Source organism: Mercenaria mercenaria, chromosome 10 (genome assembly GCF_021730395.1).
Source record: "Mercenaria mercenaria strain notata chromosome 10, MADL_Memer_1, whole genome shotgun sequence".
Taxonomy (NCBI): Eukaryota; Metazoa; Mollusca; class Bivalvia; order Venerida; family Veneridae; genus Mercenaria; species Mercenaria mercenaria.
The window spans coordinates 25,389,367-25,413,594 of record NC_069370.1 but is presented as its reverse complement, the minus strand read 5'-3'; the positions used below and the strand labels follow the sequence as shown (position 1 = coordinate 25,413,594).

General features: G+C 36.3%; 1 protein-coding gene across 1 annotated transcript; it reads left to right on the top strand.

Annotated features, from left to right (window-relative positions):
• The first annotated feature begins 17,452 nt into the window (after positions 1-17,452).
• Positions 17,453-23,041, top strand: LOC123560454 (homeobox protein XHOX-3-like). The gene is made up of 3 exons (XM_045352642.2): positions 17,453-17,902; positions 20,835-20,995; positions 22,098-23,041. The coding sequence occupies exons 1-3, from the start codon at positions 17,614-17,616 to the stop codon at positions 22,755-22,757; spliced, it is 1,110 nt and encodes a 369-aa protein (XP_045208577.2). The 5' UTR covers positions 17,453-17,613; the 3' UTR covers positions 22,758-23,041.
• Positions 23,042-24,228: the final 1,187 nt, after the last annotated feature.

Sequence of the window (24,228 nt, the reverse complement as noted above, 5' to 3'; positions counted from 1 at the left end):
AACCTTGTGTATGCGATAGAGACTGTATTTTTCGATTGATCTTCATGAAATTTGGTCAGAATGATTGCCTTGATAAAATCTAGGTCAAGTTTGAATATGGGTCATTTGGGGTCAAAAACTAGGTCACTAGGTCATATCTAAGAAAATACTTGTTTAAACTCAAGAGACCACATTTTTGGTCCAATCTTAATGAAAATTGGCCAGAATATTTGTTTCCATGAAATCACTAGATCAAACATGTTTACACTGTTATGGTATGTTTCTCAGGTGAGCGACCTAGGGCCATCTTGGCCCTTTTGTTTGTTTTTTGAAGCTTTAACAAAGAAATTTATTCAATCAAGCACTTGAACTCAGGTGAGCGATATAGGGCCATCATAGCCCTCTTCACTGGATATTCATGAAATTTAATCAGGATAATTGCCACGATGAAGTCTATGTGAAGTTCAATTATGGAGTAAAAAACAAGCTCACTAGGTCAAATCAAACCTTGTGTATGCAATAGGGGCTGCATTTTACACCAGGAATTCGTGATATTTGATGAGATTGTTTGTCTTGAATATGGGTCATCTGTGGTTCAAAAACTAGGTTACCCGGTCAAATCAAAGAAAACCCTTGTGCATGCAATAGGGGCTGCACTTTTCACTGGATATTCATAAAATTTGATCAGAATGATTGTTTTGATGAAATCTAGGTCAGGTCCGATTAGTATTCATCTGGGGTCAAAAACTAGGTCACCCAGTCAATTCAAAGAAAAATGGGCTGCATTTTTCACTGGATATTCATGAAATTTGATCAGAATGATTGTCTTGATGAAGTCTAGGTCGGGTTCGAATCTGGGTCATCTGGGGTCAAAAACTAGGTCACCCAGTCAAATCAAAGAAATGTGTATGCTATAGGAGCTGCATTAAACGCTAGATATATATGAAATTTTCAGATTGTCTTGATCAAATTTAGGTCAAGTTTGAATGTAGGTCATCTGGTGGCCTTGTGTTTGAAAAATTAGAGGCTACATTTTTCACTGGATCTTCATGGAATTTGATTAGGATGATTGCCACATGAAATCTAGGTCAAGTTCGAATTTGGGTCATCTGGGGTGAAAATGGAAAATTAAAGGCTGCATTTTCCACTGGATTTTCATAAAATTTTATCAGAATGATTGTTTTGGTGAATTCTAGCTCAAGTTCAAATATCAGTCATCTGGGGACATCATCTAAGTCCCCCTGCATTTTTCACTGTATATTCCTCAGGTGAGCGACCTATGACCATTTGGTCCTTTCGTTAGCTGTAGCGGCTTGTATAAGGGGCCAAGTGCCCCCACTGGAAGATATTTTGAAGTGGACCTAATAATGGTCAAGTTTGATGAAGATCAATCAAGCGGTTTATGAGAAGAAATTGTGTAAAGGTTTTTCTATTTCTAGCTTTGGCAACCCCTAACTTGGGCCAAGGTGACCCATTTGAGCAAATATGATAGTGGTCTATACCAGCATGTTACTGACCAAGTTTGGTGTAATTATTACAGTTAAACTGTTGACGCAAGACGATGGACGCCGCCCCATCCGTCTTTATTAATAGCTAACCCTAGTAATTGGGTCTGCCAGCCTTTGACAGAAATTCACCCGGTAACTAAGTAATATACTAAAAGCAGGACACCAAAGACGTAAAAAATGGTACTAGTAGCTTCCTCGCTTGGCGCTCAGCATTAAGAGGATAGTGCTAGGACTGTTCAGCCCGGTGTCAGTATAATATAACTGGATGGGGTATCATGCCACGTGTCTACGCGTGATATTCCAGTGAGGCAGCACTATAAAGTTGGGCATTGTGCTCACTGCTGCAAGTAGACATCGTCGTTTATATGACTGAAAAATTGTTGAAAAAGATGTTAAACCCGAACACACACACACAAAGCAGGACAGCAATTTCAGAATAACATTTTCAAGCATACAGAGAGGCCCCGAAGTGCAGTCCAGTTGAACCGTTGAAAAACTAGATTTTACAGAGACATTCTGGCAATGTTTAATGTAAATCAGGCAGATCAATAACCAAGTTTTTTTCCAATGGTATTACCTAGTGCCCTAGTTTCTTACATATTATGTGAGCCACTTATGACAAATATTGTGGCTAAGTTTCTTAAAGATCAGATAGGAAATATTGCCTTTTATGAGTTCAGTATGTCAATGGAATTAATAAATATATTACAAATACCGTAAACTTTTTCAGCAAGACTACACTTATTAGAAATTCTGCCTTGTTAGTTCACCTGAGCACTTCCAGCTCAAGGTGAGGTATTGTGACCGGTCATTGTCCTGCGTCCATCATGCGTTGTCTGTCAACATTTGCCTTGTGAACCCTCTAGAGGCCACAGTTGTGACCCAATCTTTATATAACTTGGTCAGAATGTTTGTCTTGATGATCTCTAGTTTAAGTTTGAAACTGGGTCATGTGGGTCAAAAACTAGGTCACCCGGTCAAATCAAAGTAAAAGCTTGTGAACAGTCTAGAGGCCACACTGTTGTGACTCAATCTTTATGAAGCTTGGTCAGAATGTTTGTCTTGATTATATCAAGGACAAGTTTGAAACTGGGTCATGTAGGTCAAAAACTAGGTCACCCAGTCAAATCAAAGTAAACGCTTGTGAACAGTCTAGAGGCCACACTGTTGTGACTCAATCTTTATGAAGCTTGGTCAGAATGTTTGTCTCGATTATGTCTAGGACAAGTTTGAAACTGGGTCATGTTGGGTCAAAACTAAGTCACTAGGCCAGATCAAAGGAAAATCTTGTGAACATTCTAGAGTCCACCGTTTATGATCCTATTTTCATGAAACTTTGTCAAAATGATGATCTTGATAATCTTTAGCCTAAGTTCGAATCTGGATCATCTTGGATCAAAAACTAGGTCACCTGTTAAAATCAAAGAAAAACCTTGTGCATGCAGTAGGGGCTGCATTTTTCTTTTTTTATGTGCATGAAACTTGGTCAGGATGTGTGCATGAAATCTAGGATGAATTTTTATCTGGGTGGTCAAAACTAGGTCACCAGGTCAAATAAAAAAAATAAGCTTGTCTACACCCTAGGGGGCACATTTTTATACGCCCGTTTGAAAAACGGGACGTATTATGGGAACGCCCCTGGCGGGCGGATGGGCGGGCGGGCGGGCGACGTCCACAGACCTTGTCCGGAGCATATCTTCAACATGCATGGAGGGATTTTGATGAAACTTGGCACAGTTGTTCACCATCATAAGACGGAGTGTCATGCGCAAGATTCAGGTCCCTAGGTCTAAGGTCAAGGTCACAGTTAGAAGTCAAAGGTCAAATTCAAGAATGACTTTGTCCGGAGCATATCTTCTTCATGCATGGAGGGATTTTGATGAAAGTTGGCACAATTGTTCATCATCATGAGACGGAGTGTCATGCGCAAAAACCAGATCCCTATGTCTAAGGTCAAGGTCACACTTAGAGGCCAAAGGATACAGGAATGAAAAATTCAAGAATGACTTTGTCCGGAGCATATCTTCTTCATGCATGGAAGGATTTTAATGTAGCTTGGCACAGTTGTTCACCATAATGAGAGGGAGTGTCATGCGCAAGAACCAGGTCCCTAGGTCTAAGGTCAAGGTCACACTTAGAGGTCAAAGGATACAAGAATGAAAACTTTGTCCGGAGCATTTCTTCTTCATGCATTGAGGGATTTTGATACAACTTGGCACAAACGTTCACAAGCATGAGACGGAGTGTCATGCGCAAGAACCAGGTCCCTAGGTCTAAGGTCAAGGTCACACTTAGAGGCCAAAGGTCAGATACAAGAATGACTTTGTCCGGAGCATTTCTACTTCATGCATGGAGGGATTTTGATGTAACTTGGCACTTTTCTGTAGTACAACATGCATGTTACATCCAATTCTGAGGTGTATTTTGAGCTATCTCTACCTGGTAAGGATTTTTGTGTGGACTTGTAATTTTTTTTTTTTTTTTTTTTCTCTTTAAAGATTAACTTCCCTTAGTTGTTACTATAAATAACTTACATTGTAACTTTTTTATAATTGACCGTAGGGAAAACCCAAGACCACTTTTCTGTGGTACAACATTGATGTTACTTTCAAATTTTGGGTGCATTTTAAGGTATCTCTAGCTGGTAAGGATTTTTTTTGTGGACTTAGAAAAATAAAAGAATTTCAATAATTTCTAAAAAAACAAACATTGTAAACAACTAGAAAATTAAAATTCCATTTGCAAATACAGATGCTAGTGTAAAGAAATTTGCTGTGACGGGCGTATATTGTGACATTCTGGCACTCTTGTTGATTTTATCTTTATAAAACTTGGTCAGAATGTTATCATCAAGTCTTGGACTTTTTCAAATCTGGGTCACAAGGGTTCAAAGACTAAGTCACTAGGTCAAATCAAAGGAAAAGCTTGAATACACTCTAGAGGCCATTTTTTTTTGCTCCAATCTTCCCGAAACTTTGACAGAATGTTTGTTTTCATGAAATTTTGGACAAGTTCGAATCTGGGTCATGTGGGATAAAAAAAACTAGGTCCCTAGGTCAAATCAAAGAAAATGCTTGTTTACACTCAAGAGGCCATGTTTGTTTGGTTCAATCTTAATGAAAATTGGTCAGAATATTTGTCTCCTTGAAATCACGAGGTAAAACATGTTTACACTGTTATGTAGGCCTTCCGGCGTTCCTACATTTTCCTACTTTTTCCTACTTTTTTAAATGTCTCCTACTTTTTTCTACTTTTTGATGAAAACTTCCTACTTCTCCTACTTTTCTGCTTGACATAAAAAGGAAAAAACCAGCCTTAGTAGTAGTTATATTTGCAGATGATGGTTTGATGTGTTGCTGGCAGTTTCTGGAGCCATTCAGTGCCTCCTGCAATACATTGCCTTATAACAAGGTTCCTATAATCCTACCAAACCACACTGATTCAAGCACAGAAACTGCCAGTCAATACATCTGGGGGTCATCATTTGGTTGCCAGTGTACAGGCCTGGGTCCAGGGCCGGGCCAAGGGGGCTGGAAGGGGACCTATACTTACCAAAGATGCACCCTACCATTTTGGCAAAGGAATAATTTTTTCTCAAAATTTAGACCCAGAAACGCACCAAAGGCCACTATTTCAGACCTGTATTTCAAAATTTTCCAGGGGTAGAGTCCCCTGACTCCCCTTCTCCCCTCCCATCAAAGGAGAGTAACCCCTCCATTACCTCAAATATAGACCCAAAAATGCACCAGAGGCCAGTATTACTTCCGTTTTTAAAAAAAATCCAAGGGAGAGTCCCCTGACCCTCTAAAATGAGGGAGTACAGCCACTAGTAAATGCACCAGAGGCCACCACTTCATACCTGTATTTCAAAATTTTCCAGGGTGAATGCCCCCTGACCTCCCTCCCCCCATCAAGAGGGGAGTAACCCCTCCATTAGTTCAAAATTTAGACCTAAAAATGCACCAGAAGCCACCATTTCTTGCTTGTATTTCAAAAAAAATCCAGGGGGAGAGCCCCCTGACCCCACTAAAATGAGTACAGCCACTAGTAAATGCCCCACTAACATGGGCAAAGGCACCCCTCCAAACCTGTCCACTCTCAGCGCTCGCTATGCGCCCTGGCGGTGACATCTTCGTCCTAGACTGGTGCCTTCCAGTCAAAAGTTTCTGGGTCCGGGCCTGGTGTAGGTGTAGTATTAATAGCTGTTAAGTTAAGCATTGCAAATTTCATGTTAACCTCCTGCTTTTCCTTTTTTGTCCGCAAACCTGTTTTTTTTTCCTACTTCTTTGTTTAGGGACCTACTTTAACGCCATGCTGGAAGGCCTGTGTTATGGTGTGTTACTCAGGTGAGCGACCTGGGGCCATCTTGGCCCTCTTGGTTTTTGCTAAATTTTACTATCGTTATTCAGATTTGACTTTAAAATTTAATAGTAATTTATAGACACTACTTCTGTCAGAAGGTATATCAAAACCTGGCTTACTAACTTCGTACAAATTTGGGTGATGGTAATTTTCCAACTGTATCTGTTTAAATTATAAGAGGTTATGACCCAACTGTTTCGAGACACTGCATGTTCAGTGTTCAACCCTTTTACAATCAGCTGATAGGCTTTCATCATTGACTGTATCTATCTGAACAGGTTAAGGACTCTATGATAGTCAGTCCCTAAATCCCACCGAGACAGCTGTTTTGTTATAATCTGGCCTATTTCTTTGGGTCCTTAACGATGTTTCTCTTGATGCTACACTTGGCTTTTCATAAACATTTACAAGAGCATTTTTGTGTTTTACATGCGATGCCTTCTATTGCTATTGAATGTTTTAGGGATTCTCTAGAGGGAGTAACGTTTATTTACGCTGTTCGGTGACTGTGGAACATGGTGGGGTTGAGGTCAGGTACACACTATAAACCAGGTTAAGCTCCCCAGCGGTGTCGTTGCCACTGACTGTTCCAAGGCAGCTGCGTTCATCCATTCTGTCCTTGTATTTGCTTTCAACAGGTGCGCGTGTTAGTCATGTGTGTTTGCGTACATGCCCGTGTGCATGTGAGCTTGTCTATAGTCGTGACAGGTAACCATATTGGCGACCCTCCTGCAGGAGACTGTTATGATGTTAGGGATTTGATGTGCAAGATTACTGATAAACCCTCCTTCTGACATTTGTTTTTTTTTTTGTTTTGTTTTGTGTTTTGATGTCTGGTGTACCATAGACGGGATATATGACAATGTTAGTTATTTTAGTTGGAGCACAGACTCTAACTCACAACCACTGGTTTAGTAGTCAGACAGTGTTACCACTGGAGCACAGACTCGAACTCACAACCACAGACTCGAACCCACAACCACTGGTTTAGTAGTCAGACAGTGTTACCACTGGAGCACAGACTCGAACCCACAACCACTGGTTTAGTAGTCAGACAGTGTTACCACTGGAGCACAGACTCGAACCCACAACCACTGGTTTAGTAGTCAGACAGTGTTACCACTGGAGCACAGACTCGAACTCATAAGCCCTGGTTTAGTAGTCAGACTGTTACCACTGGAGCACAGACTCGAACTCACAACCACTGGTTTAGTAGTCAGACAGTGTTACCACTGAACCACGTCTTCCGCTCTCTAATGGAATACTAGTAAGTCTTTTTCATATCGTTTTCCGCACTTTTATGCATTTTGCATATTGAGTTGATGCTTTGAAGTAGGTGCCAACGACGATCTCAAGATGGAATTAAACATTAGTCATGTCGGATGATTTTAGTGTAATTATGACTCGAGCATATTTTCTTTCATTATCCACACTTTTGGCTATGCAAGCATATTGTTTCCCTTGAACCTAGCCTCCATGTACCATCTCTATCTACAGACTGCTAATTAGTTTCCTGATTTTCAGCTAAGTTTTATTTTGCTCTTGTATAGGTGTACGAAACTGTATGTTATACGGGCGTAAATGTGCCTGTTGTGTATTTTGTCTTGACTTAAGCCCAACTAATTTTGCGCAAAGGGCTCTTTGATATATAGACTATAACGCCCTCCAAGATACTGTAAATGTCAGTTTGTGAAATCGGTCTGCTTTGCAGTCGAAAAATTGAGACTAGTTTTAACTTCTGAGTTTTAAAAAATGCGATTTTAGATCAACATTCCAGACAGTTTGTTTTCTATTATCCGTTTATTGTTTTAGACTTCAAGGTAAAAAATCCCTGAAATCAAAACAGTTTTATCATTAAAACGTATGGCTGTTTAGAATGTTGATAAATACAAACCGTAACGTCGATTCAGCCATTAGCCATTTCCCAGTAGCCATGTGAAAATCTCAGTGACGGGTAAACGAGTTTTCTCCCTCCATCCCCAGTTCCAAAACACTTTTCAGCTACCGATATTTATAAGATCATGCACATATTTTACGTGTGACGTGTATAAAAAAATAAAACGAGGAAAAAAGTTAAATATCGTCTGCCCAATAATTCCTTGATTTGCGGGAAAAGTGACATGTTATTCCTGGAAGAATTATCTTCCAATAACTACAGAAATTGTTGACTTCTCTTTATAATTAAGGTTGATATTACAGCTTGCTACAAATGGGGTATTAATCATCTTTAGAGCACTTTTGTGACATTTTCTCGAACTATCTAAAACCAAATCCTCGACTAATGTCGCTTTAAGATGGCCTGATCTATCGATAGAGGCCTTTCTCTTGATTGCCTATTCCACTGATTTACTTGGGCAAAATTAGTAGCAATCTTCGGTGCTTTAGCAGGCATTATTTGCGACCAAAACAGTCAATTCAAGTCTCATTGACTTCAGGTCGTTTCGTTTTATGAGCGCCTTGCGTGTAATTGTTATGTCTGATTAAACTGACCATAATGTCTTGTCGTAGTTATTTCCCTTTATCTTGCCAACTGTCACCGAGTTAGAAAGAAAAAAATACTGGAAATAAACAAATGAATAGTAAATCTGTCAACAGTTGACGAATAAACCTAAAGGTAAAACTGGACCAACCGATATGTATGGTGTTGCTACTGAGTGTGTGAGTTTTCGGGCGAGTGGACGAATAAACAAAGGAAAGAATACATTTCAAAATTTCGTTACCGTAAGCTGACACAGCATATGGTGCACCTGGACGTCAGGAATGAAGCATTTTTATAAAATAAGGCCCCTATATACTTCTTTCATATGTATGCAATTAATTAACCGTGGCTGTAGATGTTTTAATTCACATTAATGTATATAATGTTTTAATTCATATTAATGTATATAATTACAATGCGAGACTTGAGAATTATTTACGATTATTGTTTTGACAGGCCATCTGTACTGCGTAACAAGAGACCAATGTAAATAACATGTTTTCTATACCAAGCATGCAATATTATAGTAAGAATACGTGTTTGTATGGTATTTTTTTGTGGATACGACACCCTATATTGATTGGCAAGAACGACACAAGAACACCGAAGGCCGAATAACTAAGCTGCAATGACGGCGATTTTGATTTTTCTTAATAAAAAATATAAAGTAAATAAAAAACAGATTAAAAGACGTTAAAAACAGTTAAATTTGAATAGAACAGATATAATTTTTAAACGGAATGAAGTGAAAATTTGGATATAATTGAAAAAAGATCTACGGTGGGAATTCGTCCGGCTTGGTCACGTTGAGTAGGGGGTGAGGATGGAATTTTGTTCGGCGGGGATTTTGTCCGTATCCCATAATTTATTCCACTGGTATCGTCAGTAAATTTTGCAGTGAAATAAATCATCAAACAAAAGTAGCATCATGCGAGTTGGGCAGTTTATCACTCTGTTCAAGCATTATGCCGAACAAATGTATCAGTGACATCAAACGATTTGTTGACCAGCTCTTTATTTATTTATTTATTTATTTATTCATTTATTCATTTATTCATTTATTCATTTATTCATTTATTTATTTATTTATTTATTGAAGAAGAAGAAGGGAATGGGGACTTTCGTATTGACTTCATTACATACTTAGCTCTATACGACAACATGTAGTAATAATCTAAACTTTTAAAAGATGTCACTTTATCGATCTATCTACCCTTTTCGTCTGACGTGGCTCAAAAACTTCTGCAGTATTTGGCAGCTTAAGGTCAAGAAGGCGTGATGATTCAGTGCCATCTAGCGTAACGTGAAACATTATGCTTGGAGATGCCACGTCTTTGCGTTTTAAGCGTTGACGGTAAACAGTTTGTATGCTGAAGATTTCATTTCGCATCCAGCTTTTCGTCATATTTAAACAATAAAATATCTACTTGTAGTTCAGAAAAGGAGTGGATATAACTACTGTCTACTTTAAATATATTTTTTGATATATTCGTTTCTATCAAAGCTACAATGAACTCCTTGAAGCCAAAACAAAATATCTATTTATTTATGTTTAGAGTAAAATTATGGCTAAGATTTTGTCAGCAGTTGACCGTATTCATATCTAACACTCAGATGAAACCCGTTTGTGAATGTTTTTCAAATTTGAATAACGTGAGTATTATGGCTGGATATAGTCGCTAAATCGCTGTCATTTTCAACTTTAGCTTGAAACAAAACCGGGTGATATGAATGAACTGAAGTATAAAATATAAAAGATCGATGCCGTTTCCAAAGTTTTACGCAAAAATTTATTACCCGGGTCCCTCGAAACATTATCGGTCAGAGTCTGTTTTAAAACGGCACTATCAAAAAATAAAATAAAATAAATAAATTAATATAAATTTGTATTGAAGTCGTGTTAACTTGTGAGAAAATGTTAAAAAGATAACAGATAAAGCTGTAAATGTAGGACTTAAACAAAGTCTCTTCTGTACGATATTTCCTCATTTTTACATTTCCGGACAAAATCCTTTCTCTATATTTAATTAACTTTAAAACCACATCAAAGTACGAAATTCTTACCCGTAATTTACTGTATTCTGCTATTTAGTGTCTTGAATCTAGGCAATAGCTTTAAGAAAGAGCAGAACATAACAGAAATTTATTCAGTAGTTCAACATAAATACAAAATACATGCCTGCGAAAACAGCGAGAGTGAATACAATGATTGAAGATTGAAGTTATATACATGTTTAGATCTACGATTATTTGCGAAAACATCTACATCTATACGGTTAAAATACTAAACAGTTACAAACAGGTGTAAACAAAACTACATTTAATACGGCTTAAAACTATGTTTATTAGAAATAGTTAATATCCTGTCTTCACTTAAAGTCTTGAAGTCTGTTTTAACATTGCGACATTTTAAAAGATCTATAAAAATGGCCATACTTGGGTGTGTATAATAATATCAAGGAATATACTGCACTGTTAATAGTCTATATACTAGACAAATCATAACAAAATTGTATTCATCTTCTATGTCATTTGTTTCTCATAATTCACATTTCCTTTCAGTCATTTCTTGTCCTGCCGTTCCTTTATTCAGCTGATGTGATGATAAAGTAATTTTGCAATATTATTTCTATGTTGTACACATTTTAACGTTTCTAAGTATGGTGACAATTGAAGAAAACAGTTTTGATTTCTCTGTATAGAGATAGTGAAGATATATTGTCTAGATCTTGTCAACACTACTATTGCTTCTAACTATATACGCAGCGGAAAAAAATCTCGAGTTTTCTCGGATCCATTATATTTCCATTATCAGCTCATCATGTATACGCTGTTTATCGAGATGCTGTCAGACTGACCTGTCCTTTAATTAATGCTTGCCCGTAAAATACATGTCTCATAACACCTATAGACGTCCACGTTGATGGCTCGGTTAAAAAATCATGTCCATAATACAACGTATTTGTCATAGTGTGCAATTAACATGTTTTAGTACATAGCATTTTGTTCATTATTTCACATTTATTTTGACGGCCGTTGATAAATTTTACATGCACGTATGTGCACGTGGCTTTCGTATAAAAGGGCATGATACTATATTATATGTATATGTGATATATGCTACGAACCTTTATCATACAAAATCTAAATAAATTGCAATACATAATGTTTTCTCCAGTAGTGAAATGAGTTGGTTGACTTTTATTATATATATTTCTATCCGGTATCCTGCCGGAAAACGGCTTTGGCTTTAAAATCCTTTTCGTGTCTAAATTATTCTTATTCTTGTAATTTTTCTGAACCAACCCCAAGCCATTACGAAAGTGACAAAGCCCATTTTAATGTTTTATTCAACTCGTTCAATACATTCGGTGAGAAAAAAAACACTTGTTATACTCTGTATTGATTTGATATCGCGATTTATAGAAATGTTTTTGTTTTTTATTTGGGGGGGGGGGGGGGGGGGAACAGTCAAAGGGCGGGAGAGGAGGTGACCCTCCATCCTACACGGATGGTCCAGTACAGCAAATAACAAACATAGTGAGCCTGTTGCACATAATTATATCATCCATCCAGTTTTCAATGTCAAAAAATATCTCCTTTTTTAAATTCATCATTGCCTAAAAAAATGTTTGGGTGCTTTATGCACGGAGACTGTATTCTGTGCCAACAGCAACGCCTTCACTTTGAACGTGCTCGTTTTAATAACGAGTTAAAATTAAAGATTCTTCATAATGAATTAGTTTTAATCAACTTTCTTTATGGAAAACACCAGTCGTTTTCCTTCTTTCTATCCCCAAAGGAGTTCAAAGGCCTGAGGATTTTTTATGACAAAACGTTATTACGAATTAGGCTTTTCAAACGACGCTTAATTCCTTTACTTAGATGGTTCGATCGTCTTAGATCAAAGCGATTTTTAAATTTTCAAAGCGAATTTAAACACATATACAGTAGCGTATAGACTCATCTAAACAAAATTAAATTTAATTCATTTATTTTCTCTTTATTCCTTCTTTTAATTTCAATTTCACGGGTGTGATCCGGTAAACAGTAAATTTATTTTGTCAATGTATCGCATTTGTGATGCCTCTGTTAAATACCCCATATAATTTTATGTATGTACGATTAACGCCTAATTTCCCCACTTCTAAAGACTACTGTTTCTATGGTAAAGACTTATTAAACATCAATTTTTGACATTAAAATATATGGTCGTGTGAGAATATATTGAATTTTAGGAAATAAGCATGTTTATAGGCTCTTAATTTGTCACTGGTCATTTGAACGTCCACTTAGTACTACCATGCAGCACGACGAAAACTCGGGAATGCGTTTTTGCAGTAGCATCAGTAGTTTATAGCAACAGCAGCAACAATAGTAGCAACAACAACAACTGTGCATCAATTAACACTGGCATAGTGAACTAATTCTATACATTGACATTTTAGGAAATTGTATAATGACCTAAGTAAAACTCCATTGCTGTGGTAAATTCGACCACCCTTACGAACGGATGTGTAACGTTTAACCACCCGCTGTATCCCCGGCCCCCGGGGGCTACATGAGCCGCTCCATTAACATAACATGATCATAAAGATCGAACACACAACTCTATTGTTATATAATTAACGGCTTTCACGTAACACAGTCGAGCATCTGTTTGAAGTACCGCAAGGGTTTTGTAAAACATAATGCCCTTTTAAAGCCACTGTCCCATATTACACGACAGGGGACCCGAACAGTAAAATTTATGGTTTAATTGGACGGCTCATCAGGGGAGTGGATTTCTTTTTAAAGTGTCCACTAACAGATTTTTTTGATAAAATTTCGACGTATTGAATACGGAGATGATGGTTGATAAAGGTTATATTAACCAAACAATAATGTAGGGCCCCATAGGGTGTTGGGGTCGTAAAAATTATTGATTAAAACATTGTTGAGGAAGTAAAAACATATCAATTACTGGTTAATTGATAGATAAAGGATGGCCTAAGTGTTTATTGTCTGAAAAGTATCACTTGTTTACAAGAGCGGTCGTCATTCCGCCAAAATAAAAATGCGTTTAGAAAATACAGCGAAGTTGTTTGTAAATATAGGGCATCTTGCAAGGGCGGTGAGCGGTACTGACGTCGAGGGACTCATACCCGCTTCCTCCAGCAGATCTTATTACGACTGCGCCTTTCTAATCCTAGAAAATAATTATTGCATGCTGCCAAACCGTGTACCCAGACACATGCAAGACATCATTTTCAGAGTAACGACTTCAACATTGTTTAAGCACATACGTTTGTCTAGATGAGAATAAAAGAGAGCATATTAGTTATTAAACTAATACATCAATATCAAAGAAAGTCATGCAGCAGTTTCCATTCATCAAAACTGATTACCAGACAAATACAATATTCTGTTTATAACCTATCATAGAATTTTTTTGTGAAAGATTAATTAAGTGGCACTGGCCTCCAGATCGTACGATAATAGAAAGTGAGAAAAATTCAGGTATCAGAAAACTAATACTATAAGCTTTAAAACTTAATTACTGACAGACTACAGGTTATTGAAACACATGAGAATTAGTTGTTTTTACTAATTTTTACACTGAAAATTGAAAAGTGTTTGTAACGCTTTACTCAAGGTAAACTGGTAAATATCTATATTTAACATGACTGAAATACGTATTCCTCTATAATGGTTTTGGTAGAGACGGGGTAAGTTTTTTGCCGCGGCGGTCCGGGTTCGATTCCCGACGCGGGCATCTTTTTTTCTTCTTGATTTGGCATTTTAAAGATAGTGTAGAAACAAGAACTCATTTTAAAATGTTCATAATTTGTCTCTTTACAATTCATATATCTCGAGTGCTGTGTATTACCTTACATGCCTTCAGATCGCGATAGTAAAAAAAATGTTTTTACTTGTTATCAAGTAAATTAAAGGAAAGCATACCCTGTACTTTATATCTTAATCATACCATGTACTTTATATCTAATGCATACCCTGTACTTTATATCTAATGCATACCCTGTACTTTATATCTAATGCATTACCTGTACTTTATATCTAATGCATACCTTGTACTTTATATCTTACACATACATTATACTTTTTATTTTACGCATACCTTATACTTTATATCTAATGCATACATTGTACTTTATATCTTGTCAGAGCTTGTACTTTATATCTTACGCATGCCTTGTGCTTCATATCTTACGCATTGTCACACTCTATATGGCTCAATTCGAATATAACTCACGGGGAGGGGAAACACACACACACACACACCCACCCACACACACACACACACACCTCCTCCACCGCCAACTTCGGGAAGCAGTGAGGGCATACAGATTTGCTCTTCTACGTCCGTGTGTACGAATGAGCAAAAGAGCGAGCGAAGGTATAGGTACGTACGCCACAAAAGTGTATACAATTTGATTGACAGTCACCAAACTTTACAGAAATGATAACTTGCAAGTGAAGTTAAGCACCTGAAAGTAGTTACGTCATGCTTTATGTATCTTTATTTATCTTAAGAGTCACCAAATTTAAAACAAATCTTATATCTTACTCATCCCGTTTAAACTAAGATCAGATTTATTTTTGAGGTTTAATATTGCATCTATATGTTGATATTAAATTTATCTAAAAATAAAATTGCAATATAAAACCAAAACACGAGGAAGCAAAGTAAACCAGACCAGAACTAGGAAAGTGTCTAACCGCAATGGATGCTTGTTAAAACTACTTTAAAGGTCTGCTGATCAAAATCTGGCGGTTTTTTCTTTTATTTTTAAGTAATACAAAAGAAATTATCAAAGAATGAAATTTTACTACATTTTACAACATGCTCTATCAAAGGATGTTGTAAAATTAATAGGAGTAATGTGCTGATTGAATAACTTCCATTCATGTCATTCCGCCATCTTGATCAGATCTTATAATGTGATTAAATCATATGATCTGCTTGTAGTTAAATCTTATCTACATTTTAATCAATGTTAAAGTTTCAATTAACAATATGTAATTGGTGTTAATTGGCATGTAAATGTTCTTTTGAGCATGCCGGTTTCCTTTTATTGAAAATGTTGGCCCGAGGGCTGCTAGTCAAGTGCTGTGGTGTGGCGTATAACTCCCGCTAAACACAGAGTACACTGGTTGGAAAATCCCTGGGTGTGATGACCCCCACCCCCATTAGGATCGATTTAAGTTGCTGTAAAGCATGCTGGAGCAACAGTCTCTTCAGAAAATGCTTAAAAGAGTGAATGGAACATGTTTCGAACACCCTTAATGTCTTTTATTTTCAGCCTGTCACTACGTCCTTAACTGGAACAACTGATACGTATTAGACTTTCCTGGCCCTTAAGTACATGTAAGCGGTTTCGCCAATCCACGTCCTAAACTATGTCCTGTTATCTATGACTATTTTGATTTACTGTATTGAAAGTCGCTGGCAGAGTTCACAATTTCACAAAAAAGGCAGAAACATGTTTTTCCACCTTCTTGTTTTAGTCTAATTTCTGTCATGTGAAGTCAAATATTGCTTTGGCAAAAACATAAATATGTTCATCGTCAGTTGAATATGAGGCGGCTTTTATGTATGTTTTATAAGAATCTTATATATTTAGACTTAGCCTTAAAGTATTTAAGAAATTTATTATAGAGTTCCTACAATCTTCTTGCTAACCAAAAACAAAAACAAAAAAAACACCACAAAAACTTATGAGCTAGCCATATATAGTACCTTCATTTTACACCGTTTCTCAAACATTGTTAAACCTCATTACTTTAATTGTTCATTCCTTTTTTTTAATGATGCAGTAATACCTACCCTCGAAGAGACTAGCAGGAAATTTTAGCTTTCTCTGTAACTCTGTACTGTAAGACAATTCATAGCCTAGGAAGCCGATGATAATATTCGAGCTCATACCTAGTGTCTATGCATTAAAGATCCCACTAAATATGCACTAATTTGTGTTAATTTGCATTCATGGAGTTTCTGATATTGTCAATATTTGCAGGTAGAAAAAAAAGTTAGAAATTGTTAGACTGGATATTCACTTTTATCAGTTTTGTTTTTATATGCAGATGTGACGTGAATAAAGAAAGCTATTGATTTCTAGTATTTACGGCACTAGTCAGTCAGTCAGTCAGTAAGTCAGTAAGACAGTAAGTAAGTAAGTAACGACTTTATTTCTAAAGAATATACCCTGTACGACACTAGACTGTACCCTGTACGACACTAGACTATACCCTGTACGACACTAGACTATACCCTGTACGACACTAGACTGTACCCTGTACGACACTAGACTGTACCCTGTACGACACTAGACTATACCCTGTACGACACTAGACTGTACCCTGTACGACACTAGACTGTACCCTGTACGACTCTAGACTGTACCCTGTGCGACACTAGACTATACCGTGTACCACACCATACTGTACCCTGTACGGCACTAGACTATACCATGCTACTAGTTTTAGAAATTAAGATAAGTTTTCTTTTGAAATGTATTACGAGTTTTCCGAGGGAGAAAACTGCGTAAATCTATCAGAGAACTTACTTTGACATAACTATTTGCATTTAGAATATTTCCTTATTACTCGGTAGCTTATTAAAAATATTTTAGGTAAAATTTGTGTATCATGTAAGCGAAGGAGTACTTAGGGAAATATGAGTGCCGTTAAATTATTCGTTTTGTTTACAAAACATACCAAAGCAAAAAATTAAAGAATTGTCTCTCATGTTCTTGGATGTGTTAAATTACCACTCACTTATATCAAGGTTTGTTATTATAACTTCTCGCTGATATACTTGTTGCAATACGTTTTAAAGGAAATATTAATGAATCTGGTTTTAAGTAATTAGTCAATAGACCACATTATTAATTTTACAACTTACATATCGCGTGAATTACGCGATAATTTCATTTTATTACTTGTAATGCAGATGCGCTCCGCTCACCGATGAAACAGACACCGCCCCCTAAGGCGATACTTTCCCATCATTGGGCATTAATTGTCAATGACATTGTCGCTGATTGGACAACCACTGATGCGCGAGGGAAAATGTCTCTATCTGTCATGCGCGAAGTACCGCCCATAAGTTTGCATAAAAATGGAGGTTGTAGCTTTATGGTATCATCATTCCTATCTGATATCTTATTGATAGTCTCTGATTCTGTAGAACAATAAAAGCTGGCATTTAGTGTGCTCAGTGTATGCACATTTGTGTGAATATACAAATTATTTCGGACTAAGGAATTGTTTTTCATACTTATAATGTTGACCATGAACTGTGAAATTCCTCACACAGACACTCGTACGGATGAACATTCGGATTGTGGAAGTGACTTTGAAAATACTTCGCATGTTGCTGATTATAGATTAGACACAAACATTTCTCTTACAATGCCGACGAGCGGCCGCCGCCGGGATTATGATACTCATGTGTCTGACGATTCGTCTTGTGAGGGCGACACAGAGCTAAGCCCGACCCCGGCATCGAAACGATTTAAAGGGGAGACTGATAATGATACTGACAGCCTTTCAGCACAACACTTTTCTAAAGGTATGTTTGCTTTAACTTCTCTCAATAATAAGAAGCATGTGTCGAATGTGCGATTCTTGTCAAAGAAGTAACGAACAACGGAGCTTAATGCTTGTAAGTTGCTTAAATGATCTTTTTCACATGAGTTATTGAGAATCTCCTGTATTCATTTTGCACAGTAAGCAGTCACGGACAAAATAAACTCGTTATAATATTATGACAAAAGACATCCCAAAGTCCAAAAGAATTGTTCATCCGGCATATCATATCTATTGCTTAAAGGTCAAAATTCGGCCGTTTCTTTTTGAAGAAAGCATTAACACTATTTCAAATGTGGTTTCATTTTTGATAAATGCATGTTGACAGAGGGAATATAGCAGTATATTTTTACATATAGAAACGACATTCAAACTTCACTTATACTGCTTTTTACTTCATATAAGTGCAATCTTCGATGCAAGTCTACTATCGAAAGAAAACTAACTATAGAAATTTCATACGAATCTGAAAATCACAGGTTTTTTATTTCAGTTTTCACCATGTCATGTTTCAGCTTTACGATTTGAACAGTTAACAATATCATTTATCTATATTGAATACAAAGTTTTATGGAAACGTTGAAATATAGCTGTTTACTTTCATCACAAATACATTGTTGAATTAAGAAAAGATTTTAAAAGAAATTAACTGGATATATAATCTAATTATAACAGGACTTTTATCTTACTATGTATGTACAGATTATCAAAACTAATATTATGTAAAATAAGACACGAATCTATGCAAAATCAAGAAATGATTTTTTAAATGTCATATGTCCCCTACATTTTGATATGAAATCGCTTTAACTAAGTTTAATTTCATTAAGTTTTACCATACTGGGGTCCACTCAACGAAGCCTACTTAAAACAAAGTAAGGTGGTTCACGAACATCATTTTAAGGAAATTCAAGTGAACTATAAGACCATTCTTAGAATATCAGCCGAAGAAATATAATGTAGACCTGCCATAAAATTGAATCATTGACATTTTTTTAGAAAGATGCAAGTGATATTCTTTAAAATTAACGTGTTAAAAAAGTTCATAAGTGCAACTTATGAACTATTGTGAGACAGGCCCCTGGTCGTTATATTTAGTTTAAATAAATGCATGGTATCTCTTTGTGTTCCGTGACAACTCAGCTACATTGTATATCTTATATTTTTCCTCATTATTTCTTTACATTACACTAACTTTTGGCCAGCTTTAGAATACAATTCTAAAAATATTATAACCAAATCTGAAAGAAAATTCTTTGCAAGAAAAAAATGCCGTAATTACTTCGTAAGCAATTACATTTCTTCATTTCGGCAATTTATATGTAATATCACTTTTTGTGAGTTTCTCACGGCAATTTTCATGTCAGTATATACATTATGGAGAGAGAACCCCGTCATTCCAAATCCCTGTGAGCGCTTTTCTCAACTCCCGTCATCAAACTTTTGAATATTTTATTATTATAATAACTCTAGAAATAATTAGTGGGGTAAATTTGGGGCAAATTTTCGTATATGTCATTGTTGGTACTGATTTTTCCATCGTTATGGATTTTATTTTTCAATTAGCACGTTAGTGTAAGTACTGAGATGATAATTTCCCAAGATTTGACCAATCTCCCCAATGTCATTAGATAACTCTTGGTGAAAACGAAGTGTTATATCGCCCAGAAACATGGGAATACATGAAAATTACGGAATTTTGCTAACCTTTCGAAATAATTAATATATGGAGTACCATTCTACCTTTAGGGGGATATTTGCTAGATAATTAATAATAAGGATTAATTATTAAGACACCGAAATATATAATGTAGGTGATAATAAGAAAATTACTCTCGCGAATGAAAAGTTACGACGCAATTGCAATTGAAAAATTAAGCAGTGCTAAGCAGTACAAAGACTGGAATCGGAAAAGTTTTAAAAATTTTGATTGAATTAAATACCCGATCAATTATAACTGATTAAAGGTGATTGGAAAAGAATAGATCAAAACGATTTTCAATTTCGCCGATGCATTGATGCGTGCAAGGCGACACATTATTGCAGACGACAATAGGACGCGAATGGACAACAAAAAGGCGCGTGCTAATGTTTTCTTTGATAACAATGAACCCTTGAAATTATCGTACTATCAGTCAACAAGAGGTGATGATTTTAGGACGCAGTGTCTAATCCTTTTGTAGATAACTTCCAGCACTTGATAGTGTTATTGGATCAAATATTTTTTTTTTTTTTTTGTGGTATTACCAATAATAGCGGTAGTCTCGAAGAAAGTTATATAATTATATTCTTTCAACTTCCTTAGCCAGTTTTTAAGTCACTGAAAAGAGATTGAGTACGTAACTTGATTTCTTTTATCTATTAATTAGCCGACGATTGATCCAAATTAACTTATTTTCAACCTGTTGCCGTTCATATCTTGATGCAATCAAGATAACCTGATGTTTTTGTGATGAACCATGAATAAGAAGTATGTAATTTTACAAATAGACGCCATTAATATAATTATTCCCCCCTGCCGAAACTCTTCTTTGGCGGAAATTCCTATTTCCACACAGGTCTAAGATCAGTAGCCAAATCGGTTGCAGATGAAATCATTATCGTCGCTTAACGTTCTCTTGAGTACAAATGAAGATGAAAATGACCACCCGAAAGGATTTTATAGCTATTAAATTGGTTTCAATCTGGAGAGTGTGCAATCGTGTTATTTCCCTTCATTTATCATGAAGGTGAAGATATTAAACCAGAAGAAAGTTAGATAACGGGTCAAGATAAAGATTTCACAATTTGATTTACTCGAGGTTAATTGCAAAGACATACTCTCTACATTCACCTTCCTTTGCTGCGCTGCAAAATTTCATTCATAATTACTATGTGGTTAATCTCAGTTCAGTATATTCTTATTCTCGTTCCAGACAACCTTCTAGACGACAACGGTGTTAGACGTTACCGGACGGCATTTAGCCGAGAACAGATTGGTCGGTTAGAGAAAGAGTTCATGAAAGAAAACTACGTGTCACGACCCCGGCGATGTGAGCTAGCGCAGGAACTCAACCTACCTGAAAACACCATCAAGGTAAAATCAAATTTCAAAGAATAACTGAAAGTTTAAGCAGCCGTTAATGCCCTCCTCTTTGTAGAATATCTGACAATTTGATATCATTTGATAATTTCTTTTTTGATATACATAAATGAACACAAACAACAACTGTATTTCTTGGATAAATGCGTTTTTTACATCATTTTGTTTAATAAATGATGGTTCGCGGGATGTTGCTAAAGTATTTAAAATGGAAATGATCAATAGGCAATCGTTCTGATTAAACCAATAATATCATTTCCAAAGATTGTTAAAACTCCGCTGCATTAACAACAGGCAGTTAGCATGTCTACAAGTTGTGGGAAAGTTTAAAAGACGTTCAAAATTTCCTTCCTCTTTTCTTTTGATGACCCATTCGGCGACAGTTAATAAGGCTAATTTGTTAAATATCACGTTTAAGATCGAAATTTGTTTTGTCTTTTTATTGCGCACATTCAAAAATTAGGGAATTTATTCTCGCTACTTCCCTTCTTTGAGCTGTATGATAATATCTTTCAATTATAAGGGTTAAATGTCATAAATGGTGCGAATAATTATTTTATGGGATTCATAACTGTTTGATAATTTGCTGGAGAAAAAAGTGATGCTTGTCGGTTATACCCAGCATCTCATATAGATCTTTTATTTGAATGTCAACATATGCACGGGTCTTTGAGATTATGAATAATTTAACAGAAATTTCGTTCAAATTATATGTAATTATTGAAACACCTTCAGTCACTTATCGATGTAATTACTACACAATTTCACGTGTTTTGATATATTTTGATAGCCAAAATACGTTATATATTATGATTTCGTTTTTTCTCAAATGAATGGAAAATGAAATTTTATACTCGTCATTAAGCAAAAAAGAATGAAAGAAAAAATATCAATAAAAAATAAAAGTGCAACAAGTTTCGGAGAAGGCTGAAAAATAAAATAGTTTATTATGGCGAAGTGCATACTAACAGCGAAATGATGATAAAAACGGCAACAACAACAATAAGGAGAAACACTAAGTGCTTGTATGTATGCTTGTAAGTAATATGACCAAAGCTTAGGGAAACATTATTTTATAGTTCTGTTTTCATTTCAGGTTTGGTTCCAAAACAGGCGCATGAAAGACAAGAGACAACGTATGGCTATGGCTTGGCCTTACGGTATTGCAAATCCTCATCTATACGCCTACTTAGCAGCAGCGGCCGCCTCCTATCCGTATGGACTCCCACAGTCTTCACCTGTGAACTTTTTCAACACAATCGGACTGTCTCGTCCTTCTGTTCCTACTGTATCACCTCCAGTTACTTCACCCAGCATCGGAACACTCGGACAGTATCCGTTTCCCAGTCCTTTGCGTCCCAGACCGGAAGCACTACCGGGAATGTCGTCTGCGTTTATAACTCGATCTCCAGCCGTGTCTCACCATACACCATATCACAGTTCACCTCTTTTCAGCGGACACGCTGTACATAGAGGGCATCCTTTAGACGGGAGCCAGCAGTTTATGAACACTAGTGGTACATTAAATTCCAGTGGCGGATCCATATCACCTTCCCTTGAAGACACATCGTTAAACTCTATCCACCAGGGATCAACCCGATTATCCAGTACACCAAATCCATCTTCACCAGAGCATATAACACCGAATTCCAATTCGCCAGCACTTCCTAGCCCACAGACAATGAAAGTTCCAACTTCCGTCCAAACAAGTACCACTCCTGCACTCTTCCGACCGTTTGACATCGATCGTACTTGAAATGAATTCTAGTTACTGGGAAGAACAGCGTGCAAGTTAAATTGTGTAACAGTGCATAATATTTATGATACACGATTTACAAGCAATGGAATTGTGTAGTGAAATGATACATTGTTTGTCTCAAGATATACACTGTAAAATTATCACAACTTTATTTTAAAGAGCACGTGAAATGATTATACATTGATATTAGACACTTTGTCAAACGTCTTATTTGTTAAATCTTGTTGATATTTTTCATTTTCTCGTTGTTTCTTGTAAATAAATCCTAATGTGAAACTGAATAGACTTTAGGTTTGCAATAATTCCCGATCCTTCATCATCAGCTTATACGATTCTCACACTCAAAGTATATTTGAATAAACAAACCCAAATGAAGTCGGTCAGTCGGTCAGTCAAATCGACTATACAGTAAGGCATATCCAATTGATTTTAATAATACATTGAAAAACTGATTAAGCATGGGTATTTTTTTTTGGTAAAATATCACGAGGGGTCAGTGCGAAAGTGACCTTAGTGCATATAGAAAACGAAGCAAAACGAACAATTTCGCTCTCTTTTTTTCACAAGATTATGCCCTAGTGTGCACAATTTAGTCCTACCGTCTAAAAGATCCTTGAACGTAACAATTTACCAGGCAAGACAAAATCTTGTTATCTAACTTGTTTAGAAGATTCTAATTGTTTTTATTGGATGTATGACGAGAGCATGGTTTATTCTGAAGAAATACGTGACGGCTCTGATCAACTTTGAGGCTGTACGAAAGTGTCACCATTCAGATATTTAGAGAACGCCCGTAACCTCCTGCCTTTACTTTTCAAACAATAAAATCAGCCTTTTTGAAATACAGTAAAGAATGAACTTAATTTATCATATTTTTTAGCATTCTCCACTGTAGACGGAATTTGACGTTCCACCTTACTTAGCTGAGGTATGTTTACATTTCCGAGAGTTGAGTACTAGTATAGAGCAAAAGCATTCCGCACATTTGTTTGATGCTATAATTATATGACAAAAACAACAACAACAAAACATTCATAGACAGTCCAGGACCCTAAGATAAAACCAGCACCCATTTACTATTAATTTAATATATAGTAAATGGGTGCTGGATTTATTTTGATCCAAACTTTTTATATCATATATAGCATCATTTTTGACCAAACAACGTGCCAAATGCCTGTGGTATACATGTGGGAAAGTTTGTAAAAGACACATAAAAAACTTTTATGGAGACATAATCGTAAAATTTAAAATGTGATAATCGATTCCTGTCGATCTCGATTTTACTTTGATGAAAGTTTCAATTTGTTAACAAATTTTATCAGCCTTGATCTACGTACTGATTACACATTGAAACATATTGTGATTTTGTGACCTTTAGCAAAAAGTTGTTTTTATAACCAACAGACAGAGCTAAATACTTTATTGCTCTCTATCATTGCTAAATCATTGTTATTATCCACTAAGA